Source organism: Mirounga angustirostris, unplaced genomic scaffold, assembly GCF_029215605.1.
Source record: "Mirounga angustirostris isolate CCGP_5_RB_7025 unplaced genomic scaffold, mMirAng1.0.hap1 SCAF_3, whole genome shotgun sequence".
NCBI classification, from domain to species: domain Eukaryota; kingdom Metazoa; phylum Chordata; class Mammalia; order Carnivora; family Phocidae; genus Mirounga; species Mirounga angustirostris.
The window spans coordinates 134,234,879-134,256,020 of record NW_026991711.1 but is presented as its reverse complement, the minus strand read 5'-3'; the positions used below and the strand labels follow the sequence as shown (position 1 = coordinate 134,256,020).

Below are 21,142 nucleotides of genomic sequence, written 5' to 3'. Positions count from 1 at the left end.
TTTTTGCTATTATTTACAATCTGCTATATATCTAAATGTTTAGATCTATTATAGAAAAAGCTAGCAACATGTGGCAAACCAACCAACAAAATAACCATAATTTTTTGTTTCCATTCACTAAAAGCAATTTATATGGCTATAAACTTCTAATTTATGTTCTGATAAGAATCTGCCTTACATTAAATGTTTCATTAACTATTTTTTAAAATAACTAATAATTATCAAATTGAGAAAGAAAATTGACAGAACAGTTACCCTAAATTAGTTCCATCATAGATTTACAACTGTCTAATTTTCTGTCATAAGGTCTCATTTTAGCAAACAATCAGATGAATATATTTAGACCTAAATAATATCAGAAAATGTTTTAAATGTGTACTGTCTCATAATCAGACAGATTATTAAAGAAATATATATGTATATTTTTAATGATTTTATTTATTTTGACACAGAGAGAGACAGCGAGAGAGGGAACACAAGCAGGGGGGAATGGAAGAGGGAGAAGCTGAGCAGAGAGCCCAATGCAGGGCTCGATCCCAGGATCCTAGGATCATGACCTGAGCCAAAGGCAGACACTCAATGACTGAGCCACCCAGGCGCCCCAAGGAAATATATTTAAACAATGACACAGCAAAGAAACTTAATACACCTGATTTGAATACTAACAATCCAAATATCAAATTACAGTGCAGAGATATTGAAAGAGTATTTAGAAAACAAGAAGGATAATGGCAGAAGGCAAAATTATCCAAGAATGAACTATTTAGTGGCAGGAGTTCAGTCTAGTATTCAGGCCAACAACTAATATCCCTAATTAAGACATCATAAACTTGGTGATAATACTATATTAAATTTTTGTGCATATAATCATGGTTTGATGGGGCACCTGGCTGGCTCAGTCGTTAAGCGTCTGCCTTCGGCTCAGGTCATGATCCCAGGGTCCTGGGATCAAGCCCCGCATCGGGCTCCCTGCTCAGCGGGAAGCCTGCTTCTCCCTCTCCCACTCCCCCTGCATGTGTTCCCTCTCTCGCTGTGTCTCTCTCTGTCAAATAAATAAATAAAATTTTTTAAAAAAAATAATCATGGTTTGGGAGTAAACTAGTAATAAAAGTGAAGATTATATTGAACACATTTCATTAGTGTAAGTTTTCTCTCCTTTGATATAAGTACATATGATTTTAATACAAACCTTTCAGTAAGGTTTAAAACCTCTTGAAGAGTCTATAAACCAATCAATAGGTTCAATTAACACTATACTTGCTATTTTTTCCTACCAACCTCCCCAAATAAACACTGAAGTAATTTTCTTATTTTACCTACCTCTCAGCCAAACCACTAAGTCACAGTTCTTTGGCTCTATAATACCACTTTTGTTCCGAAGTCACTGAAAATACTTATGTTTAACTAAACTTGCACACTTTTTCTAAACTGTTTATGTAATTTTAATCAGAAAACTTTAAATTTGCTAAGAACTTATGTATTTTTTTTAAGAGGGGGAGTGGGGTGAGGCAGAGGGAGAGGGAGAGGAAGAGGGACAGAATCTTTAGCAAGCTCCATGCCAAGCACGGAGCCAGACATGGGGCTCAATCCCACAACCTGAGATCATGACCTGAGCCAAAATCAAGAGCTGGATGCTTAATTGACTGAGCCACCCAGGCGCCCCACTTATGTATTTTTTTTAACATGGAAAAATTATTATTTAAAGAAGCATAATTAAGAAAAGACTAGGATTTTTAAATTCCTAAGTGATGAGTCAAAAGCCATCTTTGGATTGACTGAAAATAGGAGCAAGAAGAAGAAAAGATGACAAATAAAATAGGTAAGTTTGCAGATACTTTATTACTTGCTCACTGGTTGGCACAATTTTTATAACTTCTCTAAGTTTAAGGCTTGCAAGCAAAAGCAAAACAAAACTGCCTAAATAAAAAGGGAAAAAGGCCAAGGTTTAGAGAGAGATGCAGAAGACCTCAGTGATTAAGGAAATATTTTTAACTTTTTTAACCTAAAGGTGCTTATTTCAATTGAAATACTAACTCATTTGCCTTCCAAATACCTGATCTCACTCACTCATATCCCCAACTTAAATGAGTTCACCAAACTACTAAATGACAAATTCAGAGAAGACACTAACCTTTTTGAGAGCTCCCGTGTGTTTCCAGGCTGACCTATCTTCCTCATTGCATTTAACTGAAAGTGCCACAAGAGCTTGTGTGTATAGTAGGGTAAAAAGCACCTTCACAATGCAGGTGAAATGGTCTACAAGAGAAAGAGAAGATCATTATTTCTTTGGAATCTAGACATTTTGTACTCAAGATCATTTCACAAATATATGTCTTTCCTTAAACATGTAATTGTTTTTTGTTCAACATTTAAGTAGTTAATAAAATGAGATTATAATGTGATATTATATTTGCTAACTGATCTGAAATCATAAAAGCAAAATTCCTTTATTTATCCACAGAATATGTAAATGAGAGGCATTTAGCATAGTGTAAAGTGTGCTCTGTTTTAGAAGACCAGAGTGCTAATGCCACTCAACCTTGGAACAGCTGTGTAATGTTGGCAAATCCCCTTACTGGACATTAAGTGCTTAACAACGTCTAGGAGCCAATGTTTAAAACCAGCATTTCATCCAATTCTAGTATGATATAAACCTTATAAAGAATATAACATATAATGCAGAACTTCTGAAGTAAAAAAAAAAAAAAAAAGGAAATACCAATATTTTAGGCACTCTGAGTTTAAAAATTCAATTTAAAACTATAACAATGCAAAAACAGTAGTAACAATACATAAAATGCCTGGTAGCTTCTGGCACATATTAGGTACTTAATAAATGATAGCTTAAAATCATAATTAATATTTACATACAGCTAATAACTTAGAAAATTTCCTCGAATGTCTCATTCAATCCTTATAACAGTCTCAACTGGACATCTGAGCTTCAAAAGGATGTGCCTCTGATAAAAAGGTAATAAGCACCCAGGTTTGAACTTGAATCCATACAGATCATTTTATTGCAGATTCAGTATTCCTTCTGTCGTATTATGCTGCTCCACTAATAAATGGGTACTACCATTTAATCAGCTGCTGAAGTCAGAAACCTGTAGATATCCTTGATACTTTCCTGTTTCATTCTCCCCACATGAAAACAATCACTAAGTCCTGTCAATTCTACTTTTAATAACTATCTCAAGTCACTTCCAACACCCTGGACTAGGCTTCTAACGTTTCTTGCCTACACCTATAATCCCAGATTAATTAGTTGTGTTGGGGGTCCCCAAGACCACTTCCAGGCTTACGATGCACCAGGAGGATTCACAAGACTCAGCATATAGTCCTATGATTTATTACAGCAAGAGATATAAAGTAAAATCAAAGGCAAAAGGCACATTGGGCATAGTCCAGATGAAACTTCCAGAGTTCTTTACCAGTTAGAGTAACACAGGGCATGCTTAATTTCTCCTAACAATCAGTTGTGAAAGCATGTGAGAAATTGACATCAGGGAATCTCGTTAAGAGAAATTCAGTGCCCAAGGTTTTTACTGGGGGCAGGTCACACAGGCACCCTCTGCCTAGCACATATCAAAGTTCTAAACTCCCATGAGGAAAGCAGGTATGTCAGCATAAACCACTGTTTGTACAGTTTAGACACAGTGAGCCACTCTCACCAGTTCTGTGGATGGTGGAGATGATGGAGACCCTCCCCAAATTGAAGTTCCCAGATGCCAGTCAAGGCCTTTCAAAAGTTAACAGTCAGGCATTGTATGTTTTTCCTGCACAGTGATTTATGTGCATCACCTCTTAGCCCCCTGCAATCTACTTTTTTTATTATTATTATTACAGTCAGACTGATCTTTTTAAAAGAAATATTTCGTATCCTTCTACTGGGTCTCTGTACAAGTTGAAACACTCTTTCCTACCTCATAGCCTAGCTAACTCTTAGATGACACCTTAAGGTCACTTCCTAAGGAAAATCTTTCCTGATTTTAAAGTGAGTGAGTGGGTGTGTGCATGCATACACACATTACTCATGTTGATAGGCTGGGATGGGAACTTGACATAGCTGAGCAAGTCAGAGTGCCTATCTGGGATCTTTCTAACTAGAGGTAAATGGAAGGTATAAAGATGTGAGTCTAGAAGTGTCAGAGGTCATGCTCCTGGTCTATGGCAGAGACTGTCTAAAGTAACACTGAATGAAGCAAACCCACAGGGGGAGAGACCCAAGATGGCAAAAACCCTGCCAGCATCCAAAGCCCTTGTTCTGGTAATTCCCAAGACTACCCTCAACTCCTACAGTTTGGTAATGTGAGTCCATCAGTGCTCTTCCTCTGTGCTTATAAGCTAGCTCTAAGTGGATTTCTAAATGTCCTAATACCTAGGTGATAAACATATGCCAGGATACAGACATTAAGACCTTACAATCTGGATAGAGAGAGACAGACAGACAGATGGCTACACATATTCATACGGTATACAGGAAGAAAATAAGAGGAGGAACTAATGGAGATCAAGGGCAGGGCAGAGAAAAAAAGTAAAGTCTGCTGTACCAACCAGGAAAGGTAAGTCTTGAATAACAAAAAGAAATAAGCCATTTCATAAGGAAGGCAGGGGCAGGGAGAGTAAAGAAAAGGGGATTCCAGACAGATGAAGCCATTTTTATGAGGGCACAAAAAAAGCCTAAGGTTTACAAGAATTGTAAACTGTCCAATGTAACTAGAATACAAGTAGTGATTTTTGAGAGATGAAGCTAGAAAATCAATCTTCATGCTAAAGAGGAAAGGTTGTGAACTATAGGCTACCTGTCTGGAGCCTACAGAGATGTTTGGTTTGCCTTTACCCTGTTTAGTTTTTAGTTACTGACATTTAAAAATAGGATATTTCTGGAAGGAAAACTTCCAAACTCATTTTATGAGGCCACCATTACCTTGATCCCAAAACCAGACAAAGACCCCATTAAAAAGGAGAACTACAGACCAATATCCTTGATGAACATGGATGCAAAAATTCTCACCAAAATACTAGCCAATAGGATCCAACAGTACATTAAAAGGATTATTCACCACGACCAAGTGGGATTTATCCCTGGGCTGCAAGGTTGGTTCAACATCCGCAAATCAATCAACGTGATACAATACATTAACAAAAAAACAAGAATCATATGATCCTCTCAATAGATGCAGAAAAAGCATTTGACAAAGTACAGCATCCTTTCTTGATCAACACTCTTCAGAGTATAGGCATAGAGGGTACATACCTCAATATCATAAAAGCCATCTATGAAAAACCTACAGCAAATATCATTCTCAATGGGGAAAAACTGAGAGCTTTCCCCCTAAGGTCAGAAACGCGGCAGGGATGTCCACTATCACCACTGCTATTCAACATAGTATCGGAAGTCCTAGCCACAGCAATCAGACAACAAAAAGAAATCAAAGGCATCCAAATCGGCAAAGAAGAAGTCAAGCTCTCACTCTTTGCAGATGATATGACACTTTATGTGGAAAACCCCAAAGACTCCACCCCAAAACTGCTAGAACTCATACAGGAATTCAGTAAAGTGGCAGGATATAAAATCAATGCACAGAAGTCAGTGGCATTCCTATACACCAACAACAAGACAGAAGAAAGAAATTAAGGAGTCGATCCCATTTAAAATTGCACCCAAAACCATAAGATACCTAGGAATAAATCTAACCAAAGAGGCAAAGGATCTGTACTCAGAAAACTATAAAATACTCATGAAAGAAATTGAGGAAGACACAAAGAAATGGAAAAACGTTCCATGCTCATGGATTGGAAGAACAAATATTGTGAAGATGTCAATGTTACCTAGAGCAATCTACACATTCAGTGCAATCCCCATCAAAATACCATCCACTTTTTTCAAAGAAATGGAACAAATAATCCTAAAATTTGTATGGAACCAGAAAAGACCCCGAATAGCCAAAGGAATGTTGAAAAAGAAAAGCAAAGCTGGCGGCATCACAATTCTGGACTTCAAGCTCTATTACAAGCTGTTATCATCAAGACAGTATGGTACTGGCACAAAAACAGACACATCGATCAATGGAACAGAATAGAGAGCCCAGAAATGGACCCTCACACCTCTATGGTCAACTAATCTTTGACAAAGCAGGAAAGAATGTCCAATAGAAAAAAGACAGTCTCTTCAACAAATGGTGTTGGGAAAATTGGACAGCCACATGCAGAAGAATGAAACTGGACCATTTCCTTACACCACACACAAAAATAGACTCCAAATGGTTGAAAGACCTCAATGTGAGACAGGAATCCATCAAAATCCTAAAGGAGAACACAGGCAGCAACCTCTTCGATCTCAGCCGCAGCAACTTCTTCCTAGAAACATCGCCAAAGGCATGGGAAGCAAGGGCAAAAATGAACTATTGGGACTTCATCAAGATAAAAAGCTTTTGCAAAGCAAAGGAAACAGTCAACAAAACCAAAAGACAACCGACAGAATGGGAGAAGATATTTGCAAATGACATATCAGATAAAGGGCTAGTATCCAAAATCTATAAAGAACTTATCAAACTCAACACCCAAAGAACAAAGAATCCAATCAAGAAATGGGCAGAAGACATGAACAGACATTTTTCCAAAGAAGACATCCAAATGGCCAACAGACACATGAAAAAGTGCTCAATATCGCTCAGCATCAGGGAAATCCAAATCAAAACCTCAATGAGATACCACCTCACACCAGTCAGAATGGCTAAAATAACAAGTCAGGAAATGACAGATGTTGGCGGGATGTGGAGAAAGGGGAACCCTCCTACACTGTTGGTGGGAATGCAAGCTGGTGCAGCCACTCTGGAAAACAGTATGGAGGTTCCTCAAACAGTTGAAAATAGAGCTACCATACAATCCAGCAATTGCACTACTGGGTATTTACTCCAAAGATACAAAAGTAGGGATCCGAAAGTGTACGTGCACCCCGATGTTTATAGCAGCAATGTCCACAATAGCCAAACTGTGGAAAGAGCCAAGATGTCCAATGACAGATGAATGGATAAAGAAGATGTGGTATATATATACAATGGAATATTATGCAGCCATCAAAAGGAATGAGATCTTGCCATTTGCAATGACGTGGATGGAACTGGAGGGTGTTATGCTGAGCGAAATAAGTCAATCAGAGAAAGACATGTATCATATGACCTGATATGAGGAATTCTTAATCTCAGGAAACAAACTAAGGGTTGCTGGAGTGGTGGGGGTGGAAGGGATGGGGTGGCTGGGTGATAGACACTGGGGAGGTTATGTGCTCTGGTGAGCGCTGTGAATTGTGCAAGACTGTTGAATCTCAGATCTGTACCTCTGAAATAATGCAATATATGTTAAGAAAAAAAAAGAAGAAGAAGATAGTAGGAGGGGAAGAATGAAGGGGGGGAAATCAGAGGGGTAGACGAACCATGAGATGGACTCTGAGAAACAAACTAGGGTTCTAGAGGGGAGGGGGGTGGGAGGATGGGTTGGCCTGGTGATGGGTACTGAGGAGGGCACATTCTGCATGGGCACGGGGTGTTATGCACAAACAATGAATCATGAAACACTATATCTAAAACTAATGATGTAATGTATGGGGATTAACATAACAATAAAAAAATAAAAATAAAAATAGGATATTTCTTATAAAAGTCCCCAATTCCCCTTATTCTCAAAAAACAGGAAGATCTGACAATACTGGGCCCACATTCTTACATGTCAACAATGATCTGGAGCTGAGTGATAACTGTCCTCTTCAGCCAAGCATACGTTCTAGAGAATTGTCACAGTCTCCCACTCCCAATTATATCAAACCAAAGACTGTTTTCACAAGGAGTCAGTATATAACATTATTGTTAAGAATGAATTTAGGCTATGAAGCCAAATTGTCTAGATTTAAATTCTGACTCTTCAGATCTTAGGCAGGTTAGTAATATACTCTTCCTTTTATTTTGTCATCTATTTAATGGAGATAATAATCTAACCTACCTTAAAGGGATTAAGTGAAATAAAGTTTATACTTAAATGCTTAAAACAGTAAATAGCAATGACAATCAGTAAATATCTGTTGTTATTAATATTAGTATTTGTTACCTGGTTGATTATCTATAGGCATTTGATTTATAGCCCCTAGACTGGCCAATGGAAGCCACTGAAGAACTTTAAGCATGAGAATGCTAATATCAGATTTGCATTTTAAAATAGTCACTGTTGGTACAGGGTTAAGACGGTGGAGGAGTAGGGCAACCCTAAGCTTACCTCTTCCCTCAAAAACAACTAGATAAATATCAATCTATCCAAATATCATTCAGAACACCCAAAAAAATCGATCTGAGGACTGAGAAAACAAAGCTGCATGGCTACAAGCAGAAAAAGTGACCACCTCATGGAAGGTAGGATCTGCAGAGAGTTGATTTGGGGGAGAAAAGAGCCATGGGAGCTGTGGAGGGGAGGAGCCCCGATTGCAGAGAGAGGAGCGAAAGAGAAAGAAAGAGAGAGAGAGTGAAGAAAGAGTAAAAACACACACAGGGGACTGCACCAGAAAACTCTTCCCCAAAACCACTGATTGAGAAAAGAAGAAAGTTTAAATACTGAGTTTTTTATAAATAGCAGAGTGCAGAGTCTGAAGTTTCAGAGGTCAGCACCATCGCCAAGGTCACGCCTCGTGGCCTTAGTGGTACTCCTGTGGGGAAGGAGGGTGGAAACCAGGGAGTGGGCAGCGTGGTCTGAGGATCCCCTGGGTCCCAAGGGAGAAACAGTTCCCCTGCTTGGTGTGTATTTGGTAGAGGTGATATGGCCTCTCCGGGGGCAAAAGACCCTGCAGGTGCCATTGAGCTACCCTCTTCACCAGCACAGGAACAAAGAAGCTGGCTGAGGGCAGCAAACTTTGGCAGCGGCTTTGTGCTATGATTTATCATAAACTCCAAACCACTGTGCAGTCGTGTGACTGTTTTTTGGGACTAGCTGGCACCAGCCACAGAGCAGCAAGATCCTCCCCCAGAAGATCAGTGCAGGTCCAGCTTCAGGGGGTCTCTTAAGTTTGGAGTTTTGAAATTTAGCCATGCCTGAGATAAAATACAGGAGTGCTGTACTACCTGGCAGGCATTCAGCTTGGACACAGACAGGGTGAAGGCAGGGATCTGATGGAAGCGGGGGGACACAGGAAGGGTAATTGTTTGCTTGTCTGTGAGGGTTTCCTGAGGAGTGATGGGCATGAGCTCTGTCCTGAGACGACAGAGTGGGTTGAATCCATCCCCCGCCCCCACCAACTCTGTCCCCCAGCAACACTGACCAACTTCAGTGAGCAAAACAGCACCACCAAATTGAAGCCAGAGCTGCTTACACCAAGCCCCGCCTCCCTGCACCCTACAGGTGCATCTCCACTAGGGCAAGTCCACCTAAGAATCAGAGCAGCAGGCTACTCCCCCAGAAGACCAGCACAAACCCCTTGCCCACAGCAAGTCTACCGATCATAGAGAGCTTTAAAGCTTCAGCTCTAGGAGAAGCACGATCTAGCTTCCTTTGGGGTTTTCTTGGGTTTTTGGTTTTCTTTTTTGTTTTTGATACAGAAAAAGCAATTTTTTTATTTGTTAAATCAAGCTTCTCTTAACAAGCAGACCAAAACACACCTAGGATCTAGCTTTCCTTTATTTTTTTTAATTTTTTTTTTATTTGGACCTCCAAAATGACAAGATGGAGGAATTCACCCCAAAAGAAAGAAAAGGAAGAAGTAACAGAAGAAGTAATAGCCAGGGATTTAATCAAAACAGATTATAAGTAAGATGTCTAAACTAGAATTTGAAACAACAATTATAAGGATACCAGCTGGACTTGAAAAAAAAAACCATAGAAGACACTTGAGAATCCCTTACTACAGAGATAAAAGAACTAAAAACTAGTCAGGCTGAAATTTTTTAAAAAATGCTATAACTGAGATGTAAATCCGAATGGATACCATGACAACAAGGATGGATGAAGCAGAGGAATAAATCAGTGATGTAGAAGATAAAATTATGGAAAATAATGAAACTAAGAAGAGGGAAAGAAAGGTATTGGATCACGAATGTAGACATAGGAAACTCAGCGACTCCTTAAAGTGTAATAACATTCATATCATAGAAGTCCCAGAAGATGAAGAGAGACAAAAAGGGGCAGAAGGTTTGTTTGAGCAAATTATTGTTGAAAACTTCCCCAAATCTGGGGAAAGAAACAGACACAAAATCCATTAGAGAGAACTCCCATTAAATTCAACAAAAGCCGGCCATCACCAAGACATATCATAGTCAAATTCACAAAATAAACATACAAGGAAAGAATCCTGAAAGCAGCAAGGGGAGAAAAGTCCTTAACTTACAAGGGAAGACAGATCAGGTTCACAGCAGATCTGTCCACAGAAACTTGGCAGGCCAGAAGAATGTGGCAGGATATATTCAACATGCTAACTGGGAAAAATACGTAACCAAGAATACTTTATCCAGCAAGGCTATCATTCAAAATAGGAGAGATAGTTTCCCAGACAAACAAAAAGTAAAGGCATTTGTGACCACTAAATCAGCCCTGCAAGATATATTAAAGGGGACTCTTTGAGTGGGGGGAAAATAAGACCAAAAGCAACAAAGAGTAGAAAGGAATAGAGAACATCTCCAAAAACACCACCTTTACAGGTAACACAGTGTTTCTAAATTCATATCTATCAATAATCACTCTGAATGTAAATGGACTAAATGCTCCAAACAAAAGACACAGGGTATCAGAATGGATAAAAAAACAAGACCCATCTAAAATATTCATGGCTGCTTCTTAGGAGAAAGGGACTGAAACAAGACAAGATTCGTGGCAAGACAACCTATTAGCAGATAGCAAAAGTACCACAAATGAGAAATTAGATGACCTGAACTAAAGGAGAATAATGATGATGGAGAGAATGAGTTAAATTAGAGAAATTTAAATGATAAAAAAGACAGGATTTGGTAACCCTCTGAAGGTAGAGAATGATGGTAGTCTCTCACTGTAAAGTAATGGTCTTCAGTGTTCACCTTCAGGTGATTTGATAGTGGGGTTTTGGTTTTGGGTTTTTTAAAAGCACACTGACTGAGAGAGAGTAGATGTCCAATTTCCCTTGCCTTTTAAAATGTCGATAATTGGATTTGAAAGGCTTTGTTTTCTGTTGCAACCTTAGAAGATAGCAACCGATGGACCCAATGTACATCTTATATAAGTGATTTCTTGTTTTCTTCCAAGTCCCTAAAAAAAATGATTTCACATGGTAAGCATTTAGTAAATATTGGATGAATGAGTGAATGTGGGAACTTAAGCATAAGCTGTGACTTTAAACTGCCATTTGAAATACTTGAAAAATGATGATAAAGCAGAAAAAAATGACTGAAACCCGAAATTAATACTTTGCTGCATTGAAAAGCTAAGATTGTGCTTATAGTAGCTGTTATTTTCCTTAAATATATTACTTCTTTTTAAGCAAGAAAAGAAATGTGGTTTAAAATGAGAGGGCATTATATATGAGTGGTATTTCTGGGCATTACTTTACTTGAAATGCCTGTGCAAACAGACTGTACACTTTATAGTGCTACCGCATGACAGGAAAAAGGGGTGGGGGAACATGGTGCTGTGAAGGCTGCTCAATAATGGAAAACTGGGGGCGCCTGGGTGGCTCAGTTGGTTAAACGACTGCCTTCGGCTCAGGTCATGATCCTGGAGTCCCGGGATCGAGTCCCGCATCGGGCTCCCTGCTCAGCGGGGAGTCTGCTTCTCCCTCTAACCCTCCTCCCTCTCATGCTCTCTGTCTCTTATTCTCTCTCTCTCAAATAAATAAATAAAATCTTTAAAAAATAATAATAATAATGGAAAACTGATCACATAAGATACAAGAGTTCAGTATGGAAGAAACGTTAGCCTGGAGCTCTTTAAAAAGTGAATTTTTTCTTAGGATCAAAAATGAAAATTATATTCCTTACTTCCTATTCTAAACGTCTGTGAACTGAAGTTTCTTTTTTTTTAGGGGGAAGGGGCAGAGGAAGAGGGAGAGAGAGAATATTAAGCAGGCTCCATGCCCAGCATGGAGCCAGACACAGGGCTCTATCTCTCGACCCTGAGATCATGAGCTGAGATGAAATCAAGAGTCAGACACCCAGCTGACTGAGCCACCCAGGCACCCATGTGAAATGAAGTTTCTGAACTCCTGGACAGGTGCCATATCTACCTCATTATACTATTTGAGAACATGAAGTCATCGGTTTTGTTATTTACATTCAATTTATCATTTTTAAAAAATCTTAAAAGAGTTCATAACTCATTAAATTAAAACATTTTAAATAGAAAATGTGTAAATCTTTGCCTATATTTCTGACTTAATTTCATCAAGATAAAATCCTAAAAAAAAGGAATAAATAGTTCAAAGGGTATTGACATAACTGAGACAACCCCTTGACTCTTTAATGATACCAATAAAATCTGAATAAACCAGATTTTCTTCAGTGGGTAATACATAAGCATGCAATGAGCAATTTTCAAAAATAAGACAATTAAGTATTTAGTAAGGTACCCTCTCTCTATGCAATGGCATTTGTGTTGGGTTTTGTAAAAGTAATCCAAGGAACCTATAGTCTTCTAGGGAGGTATTTGCTGGTTGGCCTATGGGTACCATGCTTAATGCAGGTGATAAAACAAGAAGACAAACAGGATTCAGATGCCTGCAGAAATTCCTTTCCCATAAACTGTTTTAGAGTTAAGGTAATACAAAATGCTCCAAGTTTTCTTTTAGGACAAGGTGCACGTAAAACAATAAAACCTTAAGGGGAAAATCATACAAGTAAAAATGATATAATCTAAAGATGGTATCATTTTATTGTTTTCCTAAAATTACCATGAAAAAGTTCTATAAAGAAATATACTATTCCACTGCCTCCATAAAGATCTTTGCACGTATCCATATAAACATCAGATCTTTTCAGTCTTCTCTTTTATGATCTGAGTTTCTAACTACACACACTCTCTCTTCAAAAAGTCTAGTATACAGCAAAAATCAATTTGTGGTGTGTTTTGTGTAATAAGCTCAACTCCATCTTCTCTTTGATGAGTGAAGAACCCAAATAGTTTAATAAGACTCACTGCATTAATCAACATAGAACTGAGAAAAGAGTCCAAGTCCTTCAAACAACTAATAAGGTAGTTAAAGCTATTCCCTTGGGTATACTTCAGGGCAACTGTGGTTTGGGTCTAATAAACTGCCAACATTCTCAAAGAACATTATAGAGAAATGATCACACTATAAGATTCAAAGATGCAAACCAAAGCAATAGCTTTCTTGAATTTCAAAAAAGAAAATAAGCAATTTACCAGAAAATAAGACAACTGGATATTTAATACCCATTCTACAACCATCTACTGAGCATATTATGTAGCAGGTAGGCACTAGGGATACATGTAAAATGATGCAAGTCCTGGAGGAACTGATAGTTTAGAAAAGGAGATATTAAAAGAAAATCTACCATTATGACAATGAGTTAAGTGTCAAAACAGAACTATAGATGAGTTATTATGGGAAAGGGAAAAGCGCTCATTTAAGTGAAAGGCTTCTAGGAGAGGGTAAGAAGGTAAACGTACCACCAGGAATTATTAAGTAAATAATGGAGAAATGGCAAACATTTAAACATGCTCAAAACTCTCCTATCTTAACAAAACAAACAAAAATAACCCCTTTGAATATATCCACATACAGCTTGTGCTCTCTCCCCACATTCGTTCTTGACAGTTCTCTCTGCTGTTTCATTGCCCTCTCATTTCTCATCCCACTATAATCTGCTTCTGATTCTCCAACTACACAAAAGCAACTTCCTTATTATTCCTTATACTGTATATAACCAGGAGTCCTCAGGAGAATTTATAGCTAACTCAGTTTTAAGGGTCAAGATCCTTCTGAAAACCTGGTTATGGGCCACGGAACTTCTCAGAAAAAAAACTGCACATATAGATACAAAAATTTCCTATATCATTTTAGGAGATTCATGGATTCCTACTAATGAACTCTTAAATCACAAATTAAAAAGCCTTGGTCTGAAAAAGCTATCCAAGACTACGGGGGTCATATCATCAGAACACAAGCCAACATGAACGAAACACAAGTGGTTAAACAGTTAGTATTCTATACTGGGAATAAAAGACATCAACTTTGTTAAAATCCATGCATTCATAATACTAAAAAACAAAAAAACAATCATCTCTGAAGGATGCTAAAAAAAAAAATACACTCAATAGGGATACCTCGCTGGCTCAGTCGGTACAGCATGTGACTCTTGATTTCAGGGTTGTGAGGTCCATGTTGAGTGTACAGATTAGTTAAAAATAAAATCTTTTAAAAAACACAAAGAACAAACAAAACAATCTAGGCAATCATTCATAGCCTCTAATGTCATGAAAAGAGAGACATCTGGAATTTGTCTTGTGATGAAAAGTATGTTACATCATCCATGAAGTGTTTTTGCAAAAAAAAAAAGGAAATAAGAACTGAATCTAGGTGTTTAGATCTATCTGCCAGTTTGCAGGGAACACGTGGGAACAGAACATATTATTAAAGGATACCGTGGGGATGCAATTAGTAAAGTACAGACAAAAGATCCAGATTTTTCAACAAATAAAATGTAAGGGGAGAAGGGAAACCCATAGATTTAAAAGAGAAATAACCACCAAATCGAATGTGTAGACCTTGTCTGGATCCCAAGGCGAACAAACCAACTATAAGAAACCATTTATAACAACTATAGAAATCTGAATACTGACTTGGTATCTAATGATAGTAAAGCAGAACTGTCCATTTAAAAATGGGTTCATGGGGGGCGCCTGGGTGGCTCAGTTGGTTAAGCGACTGCCTTCGGCTCAGGTCATGATCCTGGAGTCCCTGGATCGAGTCCCGCATCGGGCTCCCTGCTCGGCAGGGAGTCTGCTTCGTCCTTTGACCCCGTCCTTTGACCCTATCCCCTCTCATGTGTTCTCTCTCTCTCTCATTCTCTCTCAAATAAATAAATAAAATCTTAAAAAAAAAAAATGGGTTCATGGTACTCTGGTTATGTTTACTGAACAAATCTTTATCTTTTAGAGATACATACTAAAGACTATATAGATGAAATGACATGATGTCTGGGAGTTGCTTTGAAATAACCCAGGGTAGGAGGGAGGATGGAATAGGAGAGAATATAAATAAAACAAGATTGGCCATGAGTTGATAATTGGTGGGTACATGGAGGTTCATTAAACTCTGCTCTTTATTGTTATATATGGCTGAAATATTCTAAAATAAACAGTTTATTCTTATTTATAAAGCATTGGCTTGTAACAAAGCAAGACTGAAATATTTCCTTTCTTAAAGTGAATGGGAAATAATAAGCAACCTTCTATCTCTGGATGCTGGATGCAGAAGATAGTCTATAATCACTAGTACCAGATGTTCCACTGAATCCTGGAATCTCTATCCTATAAGGCATGACTGAACAGAATCGTGATACTCCTCAATGATGTGGAAAAGAACAACAACATGATCCAAATCTGAGTAATTGACCCTTCCTAAAAAAGATGATGATTTTATGTTTTAAATCCCAGAGGTTCAAAAGAAGGAAGAACTTTAGCCAAAGGTATGTAAGTTTTGTGTGGAACTTCCAAGAGGACTTCTTAAAAGAGAGGGTGAAGTTCCTCTCCCAACTCTCCATCCTGCTGCCTTATTAAACAAGACTATGATGGCTGCAACTCCTGCAACTTCCTTGAAACACGAAGGTGAGAGCCACATCATAGGGCTACAGTGCTGTGAAGTAGAAGGACCTGACCTGCCTATCTTCAGACTTCCTTCTACATGAAAAATAAAAATGTCTATATTACTTAAGCTACTTTGTTATTTGGGGCTTCTTTTCTGTTATACACAGCCAAACCTGATCCTAAGTTATAAAAGAACTAAACATGCATACCTGAAAATAGGGACATATCATAACCAGGAGTCCTCAGGAGAATACTTACTTTTAAGCTTATTTTTTGGAGGCCAGTGGTATGATGGGTATAATAAATTAATAATAAATATTAATGAATAATATAATAAATATTCATTTAGCCATTATAAATTAACTAGATCAATTTTCTTGACTCATATTTTAGTAAACAATTTGAGAATATGTTTCTACTGAATTTAATCTACTACGTTCAATTAATTCAATGTATTACATCTTCTTTTGGCATTAACTTCACCTTCTATTGAGGGCTAGCTCCAATAGTTGTCATCTCATGATAAGGGAGATGCACCTGTTACAGCTCTCAGACACTAATACAGTAGGTCCCTTACAATCAACTGAACTATTTTTCTCTTCAGATAAATATTAATTATAGAAATAAGTCTATTTCTATAATCAAGTTTCCTTCATTTTAGCTTTTCAGATTTATGTAATTATGCATACATGTAAAATATTTAAATACAATATCTTAAAAAAAAGTAAACTATCTATCTTGAAGACTTTATAAAACAAAGTAAAATTGTTTATATTTCAAAACGTAATACTACTAGTATAATTAGAAGAGCACAGTCAGGGCAAACCAACATAACTCCAAAGCAACTATTTCCCTAAAATAAGGAAAACTAACCAAAGTAACACATAAAACCTAAACAGCTTATAACTAATTTTGCAAAGAGATGAAATTCAATAAGGCTAATTAAAAGGTGTATGTTTTAAAGACTGCAAAATAAATAATGAAATTCAAATACATAGCCAAGCCCCAAAAAAGATACATTCAAAAATATATGAAATTTGGCAGTTCCTCAAGAAGTTAAACATAGAATGACCATGACCCAGCAAACCCACTTTTAGCTATGTACAAAAGAACTAAAGACAGGTATTCAAACAAAAACAGGTATTCAAACAGTAGCACTATTCTTAAGAGCCAAATGGTAGAAACAATCAAAATGTCAATCAAATGATGACTGGATAAACAAAATGTGGCATAGCCCTGTAATGAAATATTACTCAGCCATGAAGAGAAATGAAGTACAACACATACTACATCATGGATGAACCGTGAACACATTAAGTGAAAGCAGCTAGACACAAAAGGCCACATATTGTATAATTCTATTAATATAAAATATCTAGTACAGGCAAATCCATAGAGTAAGAAAGCAGATTAGTGGTTTCTAGAGGCTGGGGAAAGAAGAAACAGAAGTGACTGCTTAATGGATACAAAGTTTATCTCTGGGCTGATGAAAATGTTCTGGAGCTAGATAATGGTGATGGTTGCACAACATATGAATGTACTGAACTGTACATTTAAAAATTGTTAAAAAGGTGAATTTTATGTTTGTTTTTTTTAAAAAAAGGTTTAATTATTTATTTTCGAGAGAAAGTGCACACACGAGCTGGGTGAGGGGCAGAGGGAGAAGGAGAGAGAATCTCAAGCAGACTCGACACTAACCATGGAGCCCGATGTGGGACTCAATCCCAGGACCCTGAGATCATAACCTGAGTCGAAATCAAGAGTCAGCAACTTAATCAACTGAGCCACCCAGGTGTCCCGTGTAAAGTTTTATGCGTTTTATATTTAAAAACAATCCAAAATTACCAGACAGATTTAACGGATATACTCAGAACATTTCATCCTAAAACAACAGAATAATATTCAAATGCATATGGGGCATTCTCCAGAACTGATCACATATTAGGCCACAAAACAAGCCTCAATAAATTCAAAAAGATCAAAGTCACAGCATGCATCTTTTCTGACTACAACGCTATGAAACTATAAGTCAACCACAAGAAAATAACCTCGAAAGACCACAAATACATGGAGGTTAACATGCTACTAAACAATGAATGCATCAACCAGGAAATAAAAGAAGAAATTAAAAAGTACATGGAAACAAATGAAAATGAAAACACAATGGTTCAAAATCTTTGGGACGCAGCAAAAGTATTTCTAAGAGGGAAGTTTATAGCAATACAGGCCTACCTCAAGAAGAAAAAATCTTAAAAAAACAACCTAACCTTACACCTAAAGAAGCTAGAAAAAGAACAAACAAAACCTAAAACCAGCAAAAGGAAGGAAACAATAAAGATTAGAGCAGAAATAAATAATAGAGAAACCAAAACAAACAAACAAAAATACCAATAGAACAAATCAATGAAAACAGGAACTGGTTCACTGAGAAAAAAAAAATCAACAAAATTGATTAACCTCTAGGCAGACTTATCAAGAAAAAAAGAGAAAGGACTCAACTAAACAGAATCACCAATGAACCAATATCACAGAAATATAATTATAAGAGAATATTATGAAAAGCTATATGCCAACAAAATTAGACAACCTAGAAGAAATGGATAAATTCCTAGAAACTTATATAAACTACAAAAACTGAAACAGGAAGAAACAGAAAATTTAGACAGACTGATTACCAGCAAAGAAACTGAATCAGTAATCAAAAAACTCACAACAAACAAAGGTCCAGGGCCAGATGGCTTCACAGGTGAATTCTACCAAACATTTAAAGAAAAACTAATACCAATTCTTCTCAAATTATTTCAAAAAATGGAAAAAGAAAGAATACTTCCAAATTCATTCTATGAGGCCAGCATTACCCGATACCAAAACCAGATAAAACCACACAAACACACACACACACACACACAAAGAACTACAGGCCAATATCTCTAATGACTATAGATGCAAAAATCCTCAACAAAACATCAGCAAACCAAATCCAACAATGCATTAAAAAAACCATTCACCACCATCAAGTGGGATATACTCCTGGTTTGCAAGAGTGGTCCAATATTAGCAAATCAATCATTTTGATACACCACATTAATAAAAGAAAGGATAAGAACCATATGATCATTTTAATAGGTACAGAAAAGCATCTGTCAAAGTACAACATCCATTCATGATAAAAACCCTCAACAAGGTAGGTTTAGAGGTAATATAACATAATAAAGGCCATCTATGAAAAACCCACGCTAACATCATCCTCAATGGGGAAAAACTGAGAGCCTTTCCCCTAAGGTCAGGAACAAGACAAGGATGTCCACTCTCACCACTTTTATTCAACATAGTACTGGAAGTCCTAGCCACAGCAATCAGACAACAAAAAGAAGTAAAAGGCATCCAATTCGGTAAGAAAGAAGTAAAACTTCCACTATTTGCAGATGACATGATATGATATATAGAAAACCTGAAAGATTCCACCAAAAAAACTGCTAGAACTGATAAATGAATTCAATAAACTCCCAGGGTACAAAATCAACATTCAGAAATCTGTGGCATTTCTCTTTTTTTTCTTCTTTGTGGCATCTCTATACACCAATAATGAAGCAGCAGAAAGAGAAATTAAGAAAATAATCCCATTTACAACTGCACCAAAAATATTAAGATACCGAGGAAAAAATCAAACCAAAGAGGTGAAAGACCTGTACTCTGAAAACTAAAACACTGATGCAAGAAAGTGAAGATGACACAATGAAATGGAAAGATATTCCATGCTTATGGATTGGAAGAACAAATATTGTTAAAATATCCATACCCATTGCTTTGGGTACAAAGCAATCTACATATTTAACACAATCCCTATCAAAATATCAACAGCATTTTTCACAGAACTAGAATAAACAATCCTAAAATTTGTATAGAACTACAAAAGACCCCAAATAGCCAAAGCAATCCTGAAAAGGAAAAGCAAAGCTGGAGGCATCACAATTCTGGACTTCAAGTTACATTACAAAGCTGTAGCAATTAAAACAGTACAATACTGGCACAAAAACAGACACATAAATCAATGGAACAAATTAGAAAACCCAGAAATAAATCCACAACTATATGGTCAATTAACCTTTGGCAAAATAGGAAAGAATATCCAACGGGAAAAAGACAGTCTCTTCAACAAATGGCGTTGGGAAAACTGGACAGCAACATGCAAAAGAATGAAACTGGACCACTTTCTTACACCATACACAAAAATAAATTCAAAATGGATTGATGACCTAAATGTGAGACCTGAATCCATAAAAATCCTAGAAAAGAACACAGGCAGTAACTTCTTTGACATCAGCCATAGTAACTTCTTTCTACATATGTCTCCTGAGGCAACGGAAAGAAAAGCAAAATATACTATTGGGACTACATCAAAATAAAAAGCTCCTGCACAGTGAAGGAAATAATCAACAAAACTAAAAGACAACCTACAGGATGGGAGAAGATATTTGCAAATGACATATCTGATAAAGGGTCAGTATCCAAAATCTATACAGAATTTATACAACTACATCAGAAACTAATGATATGGTGACTAACATAATTAAAAAAATTTTTTTAAAAAGAATTTATACAACTCAACACCCAAAAAACAAATAATCCAATTAAAAATGGGCAGAAGACATGAATAGACATTTTCCCAAAGGAGACATCCAGATGGCCAAAAGACACATGAAAAGATGCTCAATATCACTCATCATCAGGGAAACACAAATCAAAACTACAATGAGATATCACCTCACACCTGCCAGAATGGCTAATATCAAAAACACAAGGAACAAGTTTTGGCAAGAATGTGGAGAAAAAGGAAACCTCTTGCACTGTTGGTGGGAATGCAAACTGGTGCAGCCACTCTGGAAAACAGGATGGAGGTTCCTCAAAAAGTTAAAAATAGAATTACCCTATGATACAGCAACCGCACTACCGGATATTTACCTGAAGAATACAAAATTTTAATTCAAAGGGATACATGCACCCCTATATTTACAGTATTATTTACAATAGCCAAGATATGGAATCAACCCAGGTGTCCATCAATTGATGAATGTATAAAGAAGATGTGTGTGTGGGGGGGTGTATAAACACATATACATATATATTGGAATATTTGCTCAGCCATGAAAAGAATGAAATCTTGCCATTTGCAATGACATGGGTAGAGCTAGAGTGTACTACACTCAGTGAAATAAGTCAGTCAGAGAAAGACAAATACCATATGATTTCACTCATATGTCAAATTCAAGAAACAAAACAAATAAGCAAAGGAAAAAAAAAGAGAGAGAGGCAAACCAAGAAACAGACTCTTGACTATACTGAACACATTAATGGTTACCAGAGGGAAGGCGGG

General features: G+C 37.1%; 1 protein-coding gene across 8 annotated transcripts in view; it reads right to left on the bottom strand.

Moving 5' to 3' along the window:
* The window catches only part of UBR3 (ubiquitin protein ligase E3 component n-recognin 3), a 224,860-nt gene that overhangs the window by 23,477 nt on the left and 180,241 nt on the right, over positions 1 to 21,142 (bottom strand). For all 8 annotated transcript variants that reach the window (XM_064586668.1, XM_064586662.1, XM_064586667.1 and 5 more), the window contains one exon: positions 2,132 to 2,256. In XM_064586668.1, the coding sequence (XP_064442738.1) occupies positions 2,132 to 2,256 (125 nt within the window). The remainder of the gene's footprint in view (positions 1 to 2,131; positions 2,257 to 21,142) is intronic.